Genomic DNA, 19213 nt, shown 5'->3' with positions numbered 1-19213 from the left:
GTTTCTTTTTAGTAAAGTTTGGAAAACAAATATGAAGAAATAATGTTTGCAAAAAAAGTAAAATGTTAAGCAAGGCTGACTCGCATTCTGTGCTGGATTCAAAGTACAGACGTGCGAGTGAAGCCAGGTTGCGTGGGGTCAAGTGTCACTCAGACCAGCCGGGAGCACGGGAAAAGGCCAATGTGTGAAGCTGATGAGTAGTCCAGCGTACTGTCGCATAATTGCAGCACCTAACCGAATTACCTCAGTAAGTTATTTCACTCACTAACAATTAAAGTTGACGCAGAGCTGCTTGTAAAAATGTCCGATAGCTGGATTTGAGGCGCTGTACCTGTATTAGTAAGGTGGTCAATTTACTGTTGGTGGCGAAAGACATGAATGGGGCATTGTTAATCTTTCCTTCCTACTGGCTTATATTCCTGAAATAAATGCAAAATGCTGGAAATACTCAGCACTTCGAGCCAGCAGATGATATTTCATAAGAATAAATTTCCTTTTGACTGAATGGATTTATCATTTGCAAGTTAGGGACTGTGGAATGGGTATCTATTCTTTTGCATTCTCTCCAATTTTCTAAACTTTTTTTCATTCGTAATGAAGCATTTGCATGGCATTTTGATCTTTAACCTGTCTTTTTAAACCAAATTTTCTTGTTTAACATTTGATGCTGCCCCGTTGAAATGTACCATTAGCCTGTAAAACTATCGTCGCTCTGTGATTTACATTTATCACTGGTTGTTTCAGTTCTCTTTGTCAGCAACAAGGAGTATTCCGCATTTTAATATTCCAAGATGCTAAACCTCAGTATAAGGGGGAAAGAAAGTAGTGCTTTTTAAAAGAATTCTTTGTGGATTCTCTTTGAAAAGCTGGGTAATAACCTGAGCAGTTTTGTTTTCTAAATTTATTTACCAAGTCTGCCGAGAAGCTGGAACAAATCCACGGTTCTTTACAACCAAGTTGCTGCAAAGGGTCAGCCTCAACCGAAAAGGGGTAACGGGGTGGAAGGGATGGGTGGAAGGCATGTAGAAAATAGGAGCAGGAGGAGGCCCATTGAGCCTGCTCCACCGTTCGCTATGATCATGGCTGATCATCAAACTCAATAAGCTGATCCTGCCTTCCCCAATATATAGCGTTGGATGCAACATCATGCTATGTGATTCATTCAGTCTGTTCAGATGGAGAGAGATTGCCTTTTCTCCCATTTGTTTCCAAAACCTGCCATGTTGTGAGGCTATCCATTTCCTAGCCCAGCCTCTGTGTTACAGTACTGCCATTTTAGCACGTGTGTACGCAATGTCACAGTGACTGAGAAGCCACTTGGCTCTCTCGAACTGAATGTTAATGAAATAACTTTATAGAAACCTAGCAGTCCTGGCTTCAGATGATGGTCAATGCTGAGCTAAATGATCTCCTGTCCAGGGAGCTTTTGGAGACCTGCAAGCAGCCAAGGTGCCCGTACTCGATGAACAGTCTGCCCCGGATCGTTGATAGAAAGCACGCTTTTGTGAGTATGCAAGGAGAACAGAATCTAGCTCTGCTGTGATGTTCTCTACCATATAATAGCCTGGTAATTTGCTACTGCTTTGACTCACTCAGAAAGAATGGTCATTTGGTTACCAGCATCTGTGGAACCAAATGTCAGCATTGTTTAGTGCTCTGGGTAAGCAATAACATTTGGAAAACAAACCAGGCACTTGTAAATAATTTTTTTTGTACTCGAGGGGCGGAATGTTATGGCCTCATCATGTGGGGGTGGAGTGAGCCTTGAAAATGCGGTGAGCCATGTAATAATCCTGGGGCTGGAAAATCCCGCCTGTGGGAGGGGCTGTAAAGTTCCACCCTGGATGTGGCACTCTGCTCGCTGAGTTTTGGGAATACAGACAACGCATCTTGCAGAACTTTCCCATCCATTAACTTTTAATGAACTGAAAATCTTCCAAGACCAATGATGCCCAATGGCCCACTCTGCACCCCTCAAGCACAGCTTCAGCAAATCTGGCCTAAGGTTTCCCCCTTTGAGAATAACATGCTTTTGCAGATACACCGAGGAACCTGAACTCTTGATACTGCGCTCTCTCTCTCTAGGAATGACGAGTTGGACCTGCCGACGGCCGTCAGTCTTCTGAGCAGCACTGACCCGAATGCTCAAGTGGTTGGAGCTGGGCATATTCAACATAAATGCTACCATGACGCGGATGCCAAAAAGCATGTAAGAGAATTGGGGAATATGAAGGGTGGGTAGGAGAGACAGAATTGATGAAATCACTCCACAATTTTCCTTAAGTTCACTGATTATCCTGATAGGTTAGTTATCCAAGCATTTGTTTTAAATTCAAGTTTTGCTGGAGGTATTCGCTTGTATGTCACTGTATTCAATGATAAAATAGTGTGACCCAGGGGTCACTTTTCCCAACTAAATATTGGGAAGACTAATGACATGGTCTTTGGACCCCGTCACAAACTCCATTCCCTTGCTCCTGACTCTATCCCTCTCCCTGGCAAACGCTATATTTAACTTTGGAATGAGGTTCGGACCCAATATCCAACCATCGCTACAACCATTTCCACCCCTTTAACACCACCTGAGTCTGCCCCTGTCTCCACTCATCTGCTGCTGAATCCCTCACTCCTGCTTTTGTATTCCAACACACTCCAGCCCAGCCTCCAGCACTTTTAACACCTTACACTTGAAGCCATCCAAAACTCTGACGATGTCCTAACTTGCAATCACGTCCTTTTCATCCACCACCCCTGTACATCCTGGCCTGCACTGGATCTCAGATCAGCAAAGCCTCTATTTACAAAACTCTCATCCTCATTTTCAGACCTCTCCCATGACCTCACCCGTCCCTACCTCTGCAGTTGGCACAAGTCCTGCAATCCTCCAAGATATTGGCGCTCCTCTAATTCTGGCCTCTAGAGCATCGCTGATAAGCCATGCCTGGCATTTCCTGCCTTAACCCTCATCATCATTTATCTCCCCTTAAAGATACTCCTGCAGCATCTTTGAGCAAGTTTTTGCTTATCTCTCTGAATACATCCTATGTGACTCCATGTCAGATTTTGTTTTTTGATAATGCTCCTGTGAGGTGTTGAATTCTTACAGTGCAAAAGGAGGCCATTTGGCCCGTCGAGTCTGCACCGACCACAATCCACTCAGGCCTATTCCCCTAACCCCACATATTTACCCTGTTAATCCCCTGACACTAGGATCAATTCAGTATGCTCAATCAACCTAACCCGCACATCTTTGGAGTGTGGGAGGAAACTGGTGTACCCGGAAGAAACCCACGCAGACGTGGGGAGAATGCAAACTCCATGCAGACAGTGACCCAAGCCGGGAATCAAATCTGGGTCCCTGGCGCTGTGAGGCAGCAGTGCTGACCACTGTGCCGCCATGATATGGGTCCCTCGGGATATTTTCTATATTAAAAGCACTAATTCTTGGGCGTAGCAATCATATCCTCTCATTATTTGAACTGGATGTTTGTGACCTCCACACAATACCTCGTCAAAGGTGTGTTAAAAGAAATCCGGAAACAAATTGTTACACTGCTTTATTCCATAACTAATGAACTAGCAGAGCAACAGTTCTGATTGAACTCAGTTAATTACAATGGTATTACAGCATAGTCATAAAAAAAGGAGTAATGACCACACCATAAATCTATACCAATGGGTTGTCATACTTGGAGAAAACAGAATAACTCTTATCTCCTCTTCTGTTTGCTCAATTCCTGAGACTGGCCAAAGTTTAGCCTTGCAGCTAAACTTTTTTTTAAAGACCTAACTAACATTGTAACCTTTGCTAGTGTTGAGCGGCTGTCTCTGCCTTTGGTTTTAATCATAAGACCATAAGATATAGGAGCAGAATTAAGCCATTTGGCCTGCCGAGTCTGCTCCGTCATTCAATCATGGCTGATAAGTTTCTCAACCCCATTCTCCATCTTTTCCCATAACCTTTGATCCCCTTACCAATCAAGAACCTATCTATCTCTGACTTAAATATGCTCAATGACTTAGCCTCCACAGCCTTCTACGGCAATGAATTCCACAAGTTCACCACCCTCTGGCTGAATAAATTCTTCCTCATCTCAGTTCTAAAGGGTCGTCCCCTTTCTCTGAGGCTATGTCCTCGGATCCTAGTCTCCCCGGTAATCATCTTATGCCCAGAGAGGCGGGATGACCTACTGAGCATCCAGGACCAAATAATTCCCTACACAACAAGTGTGATATGCTGGATTGCAGAGATGGGTTAACAAATTGTTTATTGGTGATAATCAACACCACTAAAACTTACCTTGTCAGCATTTTAACCTTTTTAAAAAAACTGTATATGAATACCTTTTGCTTTAAAGTTTAATTATTAGTGTAACAAGTAGGCTTCCATTAACACTGAAAATCCCCTAGACGCCACACTCTGGCACCTGTTTGGGTACACTGAGGAAGAATTTTGCATGGCCAATGCACCTAACAGCATGTCTTTTGGACTGTGGGAGCACCCGGAGGAAACCCACACAGGCACGGGGAGAATTTGCAAACTCCACACAGTCACCCAAGCTGGGAATCGAACCCAGGTCCCTGGCACTGAGGCAGCAGTGCTAACCACTATGCCACCGTGTTGCCCAACGTAAAACTGCTGTATACTTTTTCCCCTGTGCAAAAATGAAGGAGGTAATCTCGAATGATACTAAGCATAAATATTGCAGCCGATCCTGGAAATTTGTACTAAAAGAAAAAAATGCTAGAAATACTTGACAGGTCAGGCAGCAGCTGTGGAGAGAGAACGGTCAATGTTTGAATTTGATGACCTTTCACCAGACCCAAAAGATGGTCTCCCTGTGTTTTGGCTACATATTAGCTAGAATTCTGCTGTTGGAAGTTCAAGTCCAACTGACTGGGCAAAGCTTAAAATATGAAGAAAGCAAAACTCCCCATTGTGAAATGAATTTATAAAATGGGGCTTAATTCCAACAGGCTGTGAGCATGTCGTACTTGCTTACTGTACCAGTGACTCAGCAGTTTTCCATTAAGCACTTGTCATTTAATCTGAGGTGATTGAAACTAAACAGAGCTGATGAAGATTACATAAATGTTGTGTTTAGTGGCCCTGAATTTTACAAAGTTGGGTGAGAGTTCTGATTACCGAGCTCCATATTGCAGTTTCTAAGATTAGAAATTTCCCTCCCATTAGGCCTATAACTTGAAGGCCATCACCAAGCTTGTGAACCTCTTCAACCACGATTGTGTGGAAGTGCAGCGGAGTGCCACAGCAGCGATGCGTAACCTGATCTACAACAACACCTTAAACAAACAGGAGCTGGTAAAGCAGAATGGGATCCCCAAGATGATGCAGGCAATCAAAAGCATTGACGAAGAACTGAAGGGAAACATCACTGGTACGTTCAACTCTTTCCTAGCTTCTCCCGGACTAGAAGAGTAGTAACCTGTCAAAGGCATTGCAACAAGAACCAAGGTACAAATACAAATACTGTCGAGGGTCTGTATGAGCCTGACTGGAATAACACCAAAGAAATTTTTAATCGCTGCTCTTTAGAATTACTGAACCAGCCCAAGGACTGAAAAGGGTTAAAAATCCTAGGATATTTCTTGTGTGTAATTGGTGTCCCTGGCTGTGGTGCCAGCAACATTGATCACATTCCCATTCAAACAAATTAACGAGTAATTAATTTAACATATTATCTCATGTTCCTTCTGTGACAATTTGCATGCCCATTGACCAGCCTAATTTATTGCTGTTTATAGAGTTACATTCCATATTTTATATGGCTTCAAGAAAAAAGATTGGAATGCTGAAACTGGAGCGATAACTCCTTCTGTTAGATTGTTTTGAACATATAGTTGCGTTTTTCTTTATTCCACACTCGCTCCAGTGAATGAAGCTCACACCGTCTCCCACCTCCTTGTCTCAAATGTGTAACCATGTCATCCGCAAGCCCCTCTGCCCTCTATAACTATACCCCCACACCAACCTTCCATCCTCTATAGTCTGTAGCTGCATCTTTACCAACCCCTTTCTCTTCAGATTAGAACAATACTGCACCAGTGTTCCTCAGCTAGCATTAACTGCATCACCTATCATCCACTTCACCCATCCCCTCATGCCTATTTCCATGATGTGGAGATGCCAGTGTTGGACTGGGGTAAGCACGGTAAGAAGTCTCACAACACCAGGTTAAAGTCCAACGGTTTATTTGGCAGCACTAGCTTTCGGAGTCTCAAGCTCCTTCATCAGGTGCTCAACTGATGAAGGAGCTTGAGGCTCTGAAAGCTAGTGCTGCCAAATAAACCTGTTGGACTTTAACCTGGTGTTGTGAGACTTCTTACTAGCCTATTTCCTTCAGCCCTTTATCCTCCATCCTCCTTTAGTCAAAAATACATTCCACCAATCCCTCTTCTCTCTAACTATAATGATACCTCCACAATTACCCCATCACTCTAACTACACCCATCAAGTCTAACTACATCCCTGCCAAATGTTTCCTCTCTTGTTTGTAACTATAGCCCACAATCTCCCCTTACCCCGAGCCTGTTACATCACTGTCAATCTCTCTTCTCACTAATATATAGCTACACTCTCATTATCTCCTCTTCCTGCCAGCTTATGGCAACACTTCAGCATTCTCTCTCTCTCATTCTCTTTATGTAACGTGACCTGAATCACCTTAATTGTAGTGATCGTAACAGCAGTATTCAGTATCATATTGTTAGAGGAGAACCTTTTGCCAACAGTAGATCACATTTCTCCAAAGGTGAAATGACACTGCTCTCTGTGTCTGACAAAATACAGTAAGAAGTCTCACAACACCAGGTTATAGTCCAACAGGTTTATTTGGTAGCAAACACCATAAACTTTCGGAGCCCTGCTCCTTCGTCAGATGGAGTGGAAATGTGCTCTCAAACAGTGCACAGAGACACAAAATCAAGTTACAGAATACTGATTAGAATGCAAATCCCTACAGCCAGCCAGGTCTAATAACCTGGGTTCAGTAGTAATTGTGCCTCAGGCAGGAGTTGTACGGGTAGGGTCTGAGCTTTCACTGGTGGGATTGCCTTTAGGAAATGGTCTCACACCTCTGTGGTTTAGTGTTCTAGCTAGTCTCATGAGTTATACTGCTACTTCTGCACAGAGGCACATCAATGCCTCTTGAATTGTCCAGTCAGTCTGCTGGGATTTTTTTTTGTGTGGACATTGAGGAGGCAGGTTCAAAGGAAACAGATGGAAGCAGCCAAGATTCCTGCTGCAAAACATTGCAGTCACAACACAGCAACCCTTTCTCAAGGTCATGCAATATATTAGATAATGGATTGAGAGGGTGGGTGTATTTAGCTTCAGGCCAACCGATGCAGTCATACCTCGGATGTGTTTGGTTTCTAAAATTCCTGAATGAATACGTTGCTGCAACTTGGAACAAGAATCCAGGATTAATTAACTTTGAAGGGGAATGGTAAAAGTCCCAGAATGTAATGTAAGAAATCCTCAGTTTGAATAGCAATGTTCTAATCATTCCTCATTCACCCAAAGTTGTCTGTCTCTCCTTGTTTATGAAATATAAGCTGCCCCAATGTACTTTAATTTTTAAAAAAATACCGGGTTAGAACATTGGGTCAGAACAACTAATCTGAGTCTGGTTTCAACTGGGGCAGAAGTTGGTATGTTAGTTACAGTTAGAAGTTTAACAACACCAGGTTAAAGTCCAACAGGTTTATTTGGTAGCAAAAGCCACACAAGCTTTCGGAGCTGCAAGCCCCTTCTTCAGGTGAGTGCCTTCACTCACCTGAAGAAGGGGCTTGCAGCTCCGAAAGCTTGTGTGGCTCTTGCTACCAAATAAACCTGTTGGACTTTAACCTGGTGTTGTTAAACTTCTAACTGTGTTTACCCCAGTCCAACGCCGGCATCTCCACATCATGTTACAGTTGGCCAGTGTCTCACATGTAAGCAGGAGCAGTTTTTGGAGATGCAGACAGCAATAGCGTCTGCATCAGTTGCACAGGACACTGCAAACTTGCAGATGTTGAGCCACTGGGGTCAGCCCCAAAGAGGACAATTCTGGAGCAGCAACAGAAAATATGTGAGGTCCTGTTGTTGTTTCCAGAGGCACTTGGTGTGCCCTTAGATTGGGGGAATCCATCTCAAGCATTGAGTGCCTTGACATCTCAAGCCTTTCTGCTGATGGCCACCTCAGAGGAGACAAACAAATGAGTGCATGTTTGCCCTGACCCAGTGACCTGCACAAGATGGAGGAAAGTCTCATCATGGCTGTTTAGCACTTCACTGAAGTGCAGCAAAATGTTTTCCTGTTTTTGATTGGCAAGGAACTGTCGACGGGCAATGAGTGGAAAGATGGTGGGAACTCTGCTTAACAACCCTCTTGTTCCAATCCCCATGTGCAGCCCTCTGCCTCAGTGACTGAGTCTGCCCTTCATGTACTGATGTGAATGGGACAGTGTTTGGGGCCTCATGAGCTAAAAGCCCCAGAAGACGTCTGCCAGGGGCCTCACCGCTATCAAAGCAGGGGAATGAGCAGACTGTCTCTAGCTGTGCTGAAGTCAAAGAGGTAGCACCAAATAGAAAGAAAGGAAAGATTTTTTTAGTTGCACTTGGATGATAAGATTATCACTGTATCAATGTACTGGGAAATGTAAGTCAATTATGCACTCTATTTCCAGCCCAGTCATGGCCATTACTGTCGTCCCTCTTCCATAGGGACAGGAGAAAAATGGCATAATCAGAGAGGAAGATGAGCAAAGGTTATAGATGGGCTTATTGATTGTGGGCAGGTTCCTGACTATTTTTTAACGCACTGGCATTTAGTTTATGGGGGTGGGGTGCTGCTTAACCCCTCCCATTGTTTAAACTCAAACCTCCCCTTGCCCTTGCCAGTTAAAATTCCGCTTTTTGTGTCCTATCTTGTGTCTCAAATATGCCTTCTTGCACAGCTGACCAGTTGTTAGTCATATCGACCTGATGCAATGTCTAGACCAGAGAGGGCACTGATAATGAAGCAATGCCTGGGGAAATTCAGATAAGCCAACTGTAGGAGTGAGATTCCAAAATATTGAATGCAACCAGGAATCTGTCTGTCATATTGAAAGTTGTAATAGTACATTTATCTTGTGTTCTTCAGTGCTTTAGATTTTCTTACAGCCAGGGGAGGGAGGGGAGGGGGTGAAATGGGGGATGGCGCCTCGAATTGTTCCATGAGAGCAAATCAATAGACTTTATGCACACAGCAGTGGAAGCTGCATTCAGTCCCTTAATCACTGGGTGGGGCATGCGTTGAACGTGAGTCAGGGAAATTGCTTTCAATCTCCTTTTTTATTAGAGCCAGGTGAGTCAACACGATAATCTCAGGCTGTACCTCAGAGAGAGAGAAGTGCCTGATTGTTTTGTCCTCATTCTGAGACCCACACAGACTCGTTCTCAATCTCACTGTGCAAACTATAATGCTCATATCCTTATTTTTATTGCTTTGAAAGCTAAAATGAGAAATTGTGTAAAGCAGAACAAGGCACTGTGAAGGCTCAGAGATTTCAAGAACACAATCTAATCTTAAGATTGAATTGTTTTTTTGAAACTGCTGAAGTTTCCCTGTTCTGGTTTATGTCCCGGCTAACTTTGAGATTACATTACTGCATTCTAATCGCTTCTCTTTTTAGGAGCCTGCCTCTGAAGCAGTTGGATCTTTTCACCCCCTATTCTTTCCGTAGCCACTGCCCCACATACCTGGCCATCACCAACTATACTTTTGCCTCAATAGGTTATAAATAGCAGCCCCACTGCTGATAAATTTTACTGTATTCTGGTAATTGGTATTCCAAAAAACACAAAGAATGCAGCTTAGAACTGGATGACTTGGCCCTTCTTCTTATCTCCTCCCAACTCAAAGTGCTTGCATCTTTTGATGGCTAGCATTCTCTTTGACCGACAGTTGGGCTCCACACACTCCAGTCACAGCACAATTTTTGTGGTCTTCGCCTTTTTCCGAAATGTAGGCTTTGTCCGCCATAACCACTCTGCTTTCTGTCATAATGTCTCTTACCCTGTGCATAAAAGGAATCCTTCCCCTTCTTGTACTGAGCAACATTGTGGGGCTGGTGTCTACGCCCCACTACTAATAAAGGCTAACTCTACACAGACCAGGGATCAAAGTTGGGTCATTTTCAGTCTGCTGGGTTTGGTGCCATCCTTTGTGGATCTTGCCCACTGAGACATGACAAAAACTTGTAGGCAGTCGCTTTCATTGTACAAATGAGGTGAAGGGTATGTTTTTATAAATCTAACATTGCAAAACCAATAAGAATGGCATGGCATCAGGTTTAAGTTATGGAGTCTGTAGATTGCCCTCCCCTAGTGTTGGGCAATCTGTTTTCAATCAAACATTAAGGTCCAAATTTTCATGTCAGAAGTGGGAATTGGGAAACAGGACTAAACCCACTTCTGTCATCGGGCTGCCTGGAGATGGGATTTTCCCAGTGGAAGGCTCACTTCATGCCCAAGGCGGGTCTGCTATCTCAATCAGCCAAGCTGAAGCGGGAACTAGTGGCATGGGTCTAGTGAAGAGCCTGCTTTGACCACCATTCGGTTGTGGGTTTCGATGAACTCCTCCAAGATGCCTGCCCAAAATTGGGCCCTTCTATGGAATTGTCCCACTGCCTCTCTCCGCCTCCCTTACTGACCTACCTCATCCTCATTGGCTGCTTCCAATGTCACGTTAAAGCCCCAAAAGATCCCCTAACTTATCTTTCAAAACATTACCTCTCAACTCTGTCTTAAATGGGAGAACACAGTAAGAAGTCTAAGAACACCAGGTTAAAGTCCAACAGGTTTATTTGGTAGCAAAAGCCACTAGCTTTCGGAACAGGCTGTTCTTTCGTCAGGTGGGTGGGAGTTCTGATCACAAACAGGGCACAAAGACAAAAACTCAATTTACATGAATAATGATTGGAATGTGAGTCTTTACAGCTAATCAAGTCTTAAAGGTACAGACAATGTGAGTGGAGCTGTCCTGTCTGGAGACAATACACATCTCTTTAACCTGTGCTTAATGCTCCCTCCACTCACATTGTCTGTACCTTTAAGGCTTGATTAGCTGTAAAGACTCACATTCCAATCATTATTCATGTAAATTGAGTTTGTGTCGTTGTGCCCTGTTTGTGATCAGAACTCCCACCCACCTGACGAAGGAACAGCCTGTTCCGAAAGCTAGTGGCTTTTGCTACCAAATAAACCTGTTGGACTTTAACCTGGTGTTCTTAGACTTCTTACTGTGTTTACCCCAGTCCAATGCCGGCATCTCCACATCATTAAATGAGAGACCCATTATTATTAAACGGTGTCCCCAGTTCTATTCTCTCCCACAAGGGGTAACGTCCTTTCTGTATCCACCCTGTCAAGTCTCCTCAGGATCTTCTATGTCTCAAAAGACCACCTCTCAATCATTTAAACTTCAATGGATACAGGCCCAGCCTGTTCAACTTTTGCTTGTAAGATAGCCCTTTCATCTCGGGTATCCCAGGATGGTGTATATCCTCCAAGCTGGGGATGGGTAATAAAGGACACAATGTGATGTTATGGTGCACAAGCATTCTGCCACATCAACAGTAGCTGCAATGTGATGATGCAAACATGGAGCTGCAATCCTAAGGTAGGACTTACTACCAAAGGAGATGGCTTTGTCCTAAACCTTCAAATCTAAATCTCTCTCAGGGATAGCAGGTGGTCTTGAGCTTCTGAAGCATTATGCTTGCTTAGCATAGGCCAGTGAAACAGCTCGGTCCCAGGAGATGGTCGCTATATGCAACAGCATTTTACAAAATACGTGAAGTGCAGAGAGATACAGACCAGTTGGAAAGTCGTGTTAGGCTGGTTAGCTCTTTTCCAGCATGCACAGACACGATAGGAGCGGCACGGTGGCACAGTGGTTAGCACTGCTGTCTCACAGCTCCAGGGACCCGGGTTCAATTCCAGGCTTGGGTCATTGTCTGTGTGGAGTTTGCACATTCTCCCTGTGTCTGCGCGGGTTTCCTCCGGATACTCCGGTTTCCTCCCACAGTCCAAAAATGTGCGGGTTAGGTTGATTGGCCATGCTAAATTGCACCTCAGTGTCAGGGAGACTAGCAGGGTAAAGATGTGGGGTTACGGGGCTAGGGCCTGGGTAGGATTGTTGTCGGTGCAGGCCCGATGGGCTGAATGGTCTGTGTCTGCACTGGAGGGATTCTATCTTGGGCCAAATGAGCTGCTGTGCTATGAATGTTTCACATTTCAATGTTACAGATTGATTTGATTTATTATTAGAACATAGAACATAGAACATTACAGCGCAGAACAGGCCCTTCGGCCCACGATGTTGCACCGACCAGTTAAAAAAAAACTGTGACCCTCCAACCTAAACCAATTTCTTTTCGTCCATGAACCTATCTACGGATCTCTTAAACGCCCCCAAACTAGGCGCATTTACTACTGATGCTGGCAGGGCATTCCAATCCCTCACCACCCTCTGGGTAAAAAACCTACCCCTGACATCGGTTCTATAACTACCCCCCCTCAATTTAAAGCCATGCCCCCTCGTGCTGGATTTCTCCATCAGAGGAAAAAGGCTATCACTATCCACCCTATCTAAACCTCTAATCATCTTATATGTTTCAATAAGATCCCCTCTTAGCCGCCGCCTTTCCAGCGAAAACAATCCCAAATCCCTCAGCCTCTCCTCATAGGATCTCCCCTCCATACCAGGCAACATCCTGGTAAACCTCCTCTGCACCCTCTCCAAAGCCTCCACATCCTTCCTGTAATGTGGGGACCAGAACTGCACACAGTACTCCAAGTGCGGCCGCACCAGAGTTGTGTACAGTTGCAACATAACGCTACGACTCCTAAATTCAATCCCCCTACCAATAAACGCCAAGACACCATAAGCCTTCTTAACAACCTTATCTACTTGATTCCCAACTTTCAGGGATCTATGCACACATACACCTAGATCCCTCTGCTCCTCCACACTATTCAAAGTCCTCCCGTTAGCCCTATACTCAACACATCTGTTATTCCTACCAAAGTGAATTACCTCACACTTCTCCGCATTAAACTCCATCCGCCACCTCTCGGCCCAACTTTGCAACCTGTCTAAGTCTTCCTGCAAACTACGACACCCTTCCTCACTGTCTACCACACCACCGACTTTGGTGTCATCAGCAAATTTGCTAATCCACCCAACTATACCCTCATCCAGATCATTAATAAATATTACAAACAGCAGTGGCCCCAAAACAGATCCCTGAGGTACACCACTTGTAACCGCACTCCATGATGAATATTTACTATCAACCACCACCCTCTGTTTCCTATCCGCTAGCCAATTCCTGATCCAATTTCCTAGATCACCCCCAATCCCATACATCTGCATTTTCTGCAGAAGCCTACCATGGTGAACCTTATCAAACGCCTTACTAAAATCCATATATACCACGTCCACTGCCTTGCCCCCATCCACCTCCTTGGTCACTTTCTCAAAAAACTCAATAAGGTTAGTAAGGCACGACCTACCTGCCACAAAACCATGCTGACTATCACCTATCAATTCATTACTCTCCAAATAACTATAAATCCTATCCCTTATAATTTTTTCCAACATCTTGCCGACAACAGAAGTGAGACTCACCGGTCTATAATTCCCGGGGAAGTCTCTGTTCCCCTTCTTAAACAATGGGACAACATTCGCTAACCTCCAATCTTCTGGTACTATACCAGAGGCCAACGACGACCTGAAGATCAGAGCCAGAGGCTCTGCAATCACTTCTCTTGCCTCCCAGAGAATCCTTGGATAAATCCCATCCGGACCAGGGGATTTATCTATTTTCAGACCCTCCAGAATATCCTGCACATCCTCCTTATCAACTGTAATACTGTCTATTCTACTCCCTTGCAACCCAGTGTCCTCCTCAGCTATATTCATGTCCCCTTGCGTGAACACCGAAGAGAAATATTGGTTCAATGCTTCACCAATCTCCTCCGGTTCCACACATAACTTCCCTCTGCCATCTATAACTGGCCCTAAACTTGCCCTAACCAACCTTCTGTTCTTGACATACCTATAGAACGCCTTAGGATTCTCTTTAACCCTATCCGCCAAAGTCTTCTCATGTCCCCTTTTAGCCCTTCTAAGCTCGCTCTTCAACTCCCTCTTAGCCAATCTAAAGCTTTCTAGTGCACTACCCGAGTGCTCACGTCTCATCCGAACATAAGCCTCCTTTTTCTTTTTAACCAACAAAGAAACTTTTTTGGTGCACCACGGTTCCCTAGCCCTACCAATTCCTCCTTGCCTGACAGGGACATACCTATCACAGACTCGCAGTAGCTGCTCCTTGAAAAAACTCCACATGTCGGACGTTCCCAGTCCCTGTAATCTCCTAGTCCAATCTATGTTTCCTAATTCTCTCCTAATAGCCTCATAATTACCCTTCCCCCAGCTAAAACCATTGGCCCGAGGTTCATGCCTATCCCTTTCCATCACTAAGGTGAACGTAACCGAATTGTGGTCACTATCACCAAAATGCACACCAACTTCCAAGTCTAGCACCTGGTCTGGCTCATTTCCCAGCACCAGATCCAATATAGCCTCACCTCTAGTTGGCCTGTCTACATACTGAGTCAAAAAACCTTCCTGCACGCTTTGAACAAAAACTGACCCCTCTAACGAGCTAGAGCTATAACAATTCCAGTCAATATTAGTCAAGTTAAAATCCCCCATAACAATTGCCCTATTACTTTCACTCCTAAGCAGGATTGACTCCGCAAATCCTTTCCTCAACCTCTCTAGAACTTTTAGGAGGTCTATAAAAGACTCCCAACAGGGTGACCTCTCCTCTCCTATTTCTAATCTCCGCCCATACTACCTCAACAGATAAGTCCTCATCAAACCTCCTCTCTGACACTGTGATACAATCTCTGACCAATAATGCTACCCCTCCCCCTCTTCTACCTCCTTCCCTACTTCGACTAAAACATTTGAACCGATATATTGTCATATGTATCGGTATACAGTGAAAAGTATTGTTTCTTGCGAGCTATGCAGATGAAACATACTGTTCATAGAGTACATAGGAGAGAAGGAAAGGATAGGGTGCAGAATATCTTGTTGCAGGTACAGATAGGGTGAGGAGAAAGATCAGCTTAATGTGAAGTTTATTGCAGAATTAATTGGTGTTAGGATCCACCCTGCAGTATGAGGGGTTGTCGAAATATGGTGCACAGGCTTCAATTTTATATTCTAGCATAAGTGTCATTCAGTGTTTTTCTGCCACATTGTGCTTGTGGATTTTCCTTATGCTGTACAAATTCTGGGATACAGATACCAACATTGATCATGTACAATTAGACAGCAGATGCCAATGTTCTATCTGTTTATAGTTTTCTCATTCTTGTTGTGCTTGCAAATTGATCTAACTAGTTATAATGGTCCATTTGTAGATAGAATGGTATTTCAGGAGCCAATTAAAAATCTGTCTGAGCTACTTAATAGGTTGAGGTATAAACTGAATTGCTGTGGCCGTGTCTCTGGAAAGGGAGCATGTGGTGTCCACTGATATGATTGAGTCTTTTGCAACTGGTGGATACCAGGAAGGGATTGGAGTGCATTCTCGGCTCCGGAAATTACATTCTAATTTATTAAGTTTACTTTAAAAGTTTTGTGTTTTTGTTTAAATCCTATTTTGAACAACCAATTAATTCTTATATTAAGGGACAAATTAAAACCGCAGCTCCTTAATTGGATACTGCATCAAACAAAACCAAATCGCAAAGGAATCTTAAAACATCAAAACAAAAGGTAATTAAAGAGGTTGTTTTAGTTTTGTTATGGAGTGGTGGTGTCCCATTCAAATGGGTTTAATTGGTTGCAAGTTACACAAAAGAACAGGAGCCTAGATAACTCAGTATGGGAGTATCGGACTTTTAGTCATAGCACTCATGTTCAGGTGCTGCTTATAAAATTTGAATTCTCAATTCTCATGAAATTTATGCAATGACAAGAAACATGAGCAATTTATGCAAATCTCTATTCAAGACTTTAAAAAGAGGTAATAACTGAACTGCCCATTAGAAAACAGAAGTTCTACTTGTATTGCACAGGAGAAAGATCTATGTTATTTAAACAAGAGAATCTTCCCATAAAATGACAAAAGGTTGCTCCATAACTGATTTAGATGCCTTTAGATGATACCACATTTAGTACATACTACACCATGTTCTTGCATCAGAAATGCTGTGTCACCCATCTTAGTTCACCTATCTCAAAAGACTTTGCAGCGCCTTCCAGTGATCCCTAAATACGTCCGTGCATTTGCATCCTTCTGCTGTATCGTTCTTTAATTCTATCTGGAATTTCTACAGTCCCAATGTTCGTTCCCCTTGTATGAAGAACATCTGGATATCAGAACTTAATTTTGAGCTGGTGCTCTTTCAGAAATGGGCATTTCTGAATTCCTCCCCAAACACAGTCCAGCCAAGTTGGAAGTTTTTATAGAATGGCCTGCAGACGATTGGAAAAGACTGTCTGACTGGATGCAGCATTCATTGATAATTAAGCAAATGCTATGAAACTTTGCAGGACAGTAAATCGTGATGCAGAGTGTTATAGACTTCAGGATGGAAAAATAGGTAGAAGCACAGCAGATGGAGTTCAATGTAGGCAAGTGTGAAATGAGGCATTTTGGAGGACTGACATGCTGAACTTAATATTTCTCTCTGTTTAGGAATCCTGTGGAATCTGTCTTCCAATGAGAATCTGAAGAACACTCTAGCCTGTGATACATTAGAGGAAATTACAGCACAAATCCTTGCCCCCTCCTCAGGTTGGAGTAGTAGTGTGAATGCCCTGGAGTCCGAGGGTGATGTTTTCTATAATACCACTGGCTACATTCGGTACTGCTTCATGACTTGTATTCTTGTTTGAAATTGTCTATAACTTAATTGCTGCTTTCACCAATACCATAAGCATTTTTATATGTAACTCAAGCACTTAAATTTGTACACTCTCACATCACTGAAATTGAAATGAAAAATTTAAGTAATTCACAAAATTCTATGCCCCTTCAGATTTCCACCCGATTTCCCCACTCATAAAGGAAAGGCAACAATCTCTTGGGTTCCTATCCTTGCCGCGGCAGAATTTATTTCCTACTATCCACCTTCCTCTGAGGAAATGTCTTCCGACTATTTAAGGTTATCTGACTATTGGAGCCAAGTTTGACAATGGCAGACATGAATCTGGAGGACATCAATCTCTTGACCACCAACCCACTGCCAAAATTGTCATTCAATTTAAAAAAAAAATAAAACCTATTTGCAGGAGTTTTCGCAGCTGAGCTAAACAATTTGCAGCCTGGTGGTGAATTGCAACACATGATAGATTGTGGGGGAATAGTGAAATTAATCAATGGATGAATTATAAACTTCAGGAACTTGACATGAACAGGCTGGTCCTGTAGAATGTGCGGTTTGTCAACCAATGCTGGGAGTACCATTGACAACTGGCTAAAGAGAAATGGAAATTATAATTTGCCTGCCCCAATTAGACTTCTTTTTTGAATGAAGTTTTTGGATTGTAGTAAGGAAGATGAGTTACTGAGCGACCATGTGACGCCTGGAAATATTGTGACCGTCATGTCCATCCGCGGGGCAGTTATTTAGTCAGTGCTCCCTTCTCAATATCCTTTGTTTCCCAGTCTTTGCTTCCATGTGAACAATAATCCTTCCATATTTTGTACAGAAACCTGAGCTCGGCAAAAGAGGAAACGCGTCAGAAAATGCGGGACTGTAAAGGCTTAGTGGATTCGCTAGTTTACTTTATCCAACGCTCTCTCGATAACAACAGTGGAGCTGACAAGGTCAGGAGTCTCTATTGTATTAGCACAAAAATGCATTAACGGGGAGTACGATCCATCTTTGGGTTGTATCTAATTGCAACTAAACTTCAAGGCACCCCCATTTGTGACCGTAACCCCAGTTCATTTTTGTACATTTAACCATTTCTATATTTCTCTTGTCTGTGGTTTTTGTTTTATAAAGTATATGCATTTTTGAAGTTGCCAGTTTTGAAAATAGTTTTTATTTTTTGTGCAATAAACCACTTTGCCATTTAAACTTTGACTCCCTGCCACTGTTGTTACTGCTGATTGCAACAAACGTATGGACATCCCTTATACCCAGTGTTGTTCTTTTCCTTAGTTGATTGGGATCATAGTTCATCAGCACCTTTGTGTGATGCAAAAAAGGGATGGTTGTAATGCTAGTCCTACAGTTGCTAGGGGGGTATTTTGGCTAAATACCATGCCTGGAAACAGAATGTAACGAGAAATCAGAAGTACAACTTAAATTCCAAAAGCGTTACAGTGCCTCCCCATTGACGAGGTGCATTAATTTTTTCATTCCGTGATATATAACATTTAACAAATTGCACTTGCATGGTTTTCTCAGTATTGCATTGAAGAATACATATTTGTCATTCACTGGCGTGGTCTGTGGTATTCTCGTTTCCACTGTGACCATCTAGAGTCTAATGAACGCTATGTGATTGACAGCTAGTTGTTCTCGGGAATACATCCTTTGGATAATTAGCCGGATAGAGGCAATCCCTATGCCTAGTCTCCAATTTTCTCATCAATCAGTAACTAGGTTATGAATTTAAAAGATGTGTTTTTAAAAGTGCGCAAGCCTACAAGTCTGTCCTTATGAGCTGGGTTTTTTACTTGTAACGTTTGCTGAAATTTCTAGGGTCCATTTGTAGCTATGAATTTTTCAGAAATAAATCCCAAATCAATTGGCTGAGTAGGGCAAGGAGTAAAATGCTAGCTGTCAAATGTTATAAGTTCTAATTTATTTAAGAACTAAATAGCTGTGTCCTTTAACCTTGCATGATGGATCCTGTGTTGATCACTTTGTTCAAAATTGCAAGCATTGTCTTTGTCAGAAAGCTTTGTTTTAATCTGATTCCCAATGAAATTGTTTCTTCCAGTCTGGCAGTGACACACTGGACAAAAAATACAGAATGTTGGGAAATCTCTGGGTTTGTCTTGAGGGTTTTTAATTTAAAAAAATTAAATGGGTTTCATTCCTCCATATTGTACTTGAAACCACAGTTGGTAATGTTAACAGAGTTCCACACATACCCACATCATGAGTGATGTCATGAGT

At 43.0% G+C, this 19213-nt stretch overlaps 1 protein-coding gene across 1 annotated transcript in view; it reads left to right on the top strand.

Annotated features, from left to right (window-relative positions):
- The window catches only part of LOC144498779 (plakophilin-3-like), a 49222-nt gene that overhangs the window by 10181 nt on the left and 19828 nt on the right, over positions 1–19213 (top strand). The window contains exons 4-7 of the mRNA XM_078220447.1: positions 2086–2209; positions 5195–5399; positions 16774–16942; positions 17790–17907. Of these exons, the coding sequence (XP_078076573.1) occupies positions 2086–2209; positions 5195–5399; positions 16774–16942; positions 17790–17907 (616 nt within the window). The remainder of the gene's footprint in view (positions 1–2085; positions 2210–5194; positions 5400–16773; positions 16943–17789; positions 17908–19213) is intronic.

This window comes from Mustelus asterias, chromosome 9 (assembly GCF_964213995.1).
Source record: "Mustelus asterias chromosome 9, sMusAst1.hap1.1, whole genome shotgun sequence".
In the NCBI taxonomy this organism is placed as follows: domain Eukaryota; kingdom Metazoa; phylum Chordata; class Chondrichthyes; order Carcharhiniformes; family Triakidae; genus Mustelus; species Mustelus asterias.
This window is presented reverse-complemented; position numbering and strand designations above follow the sequence as displayed.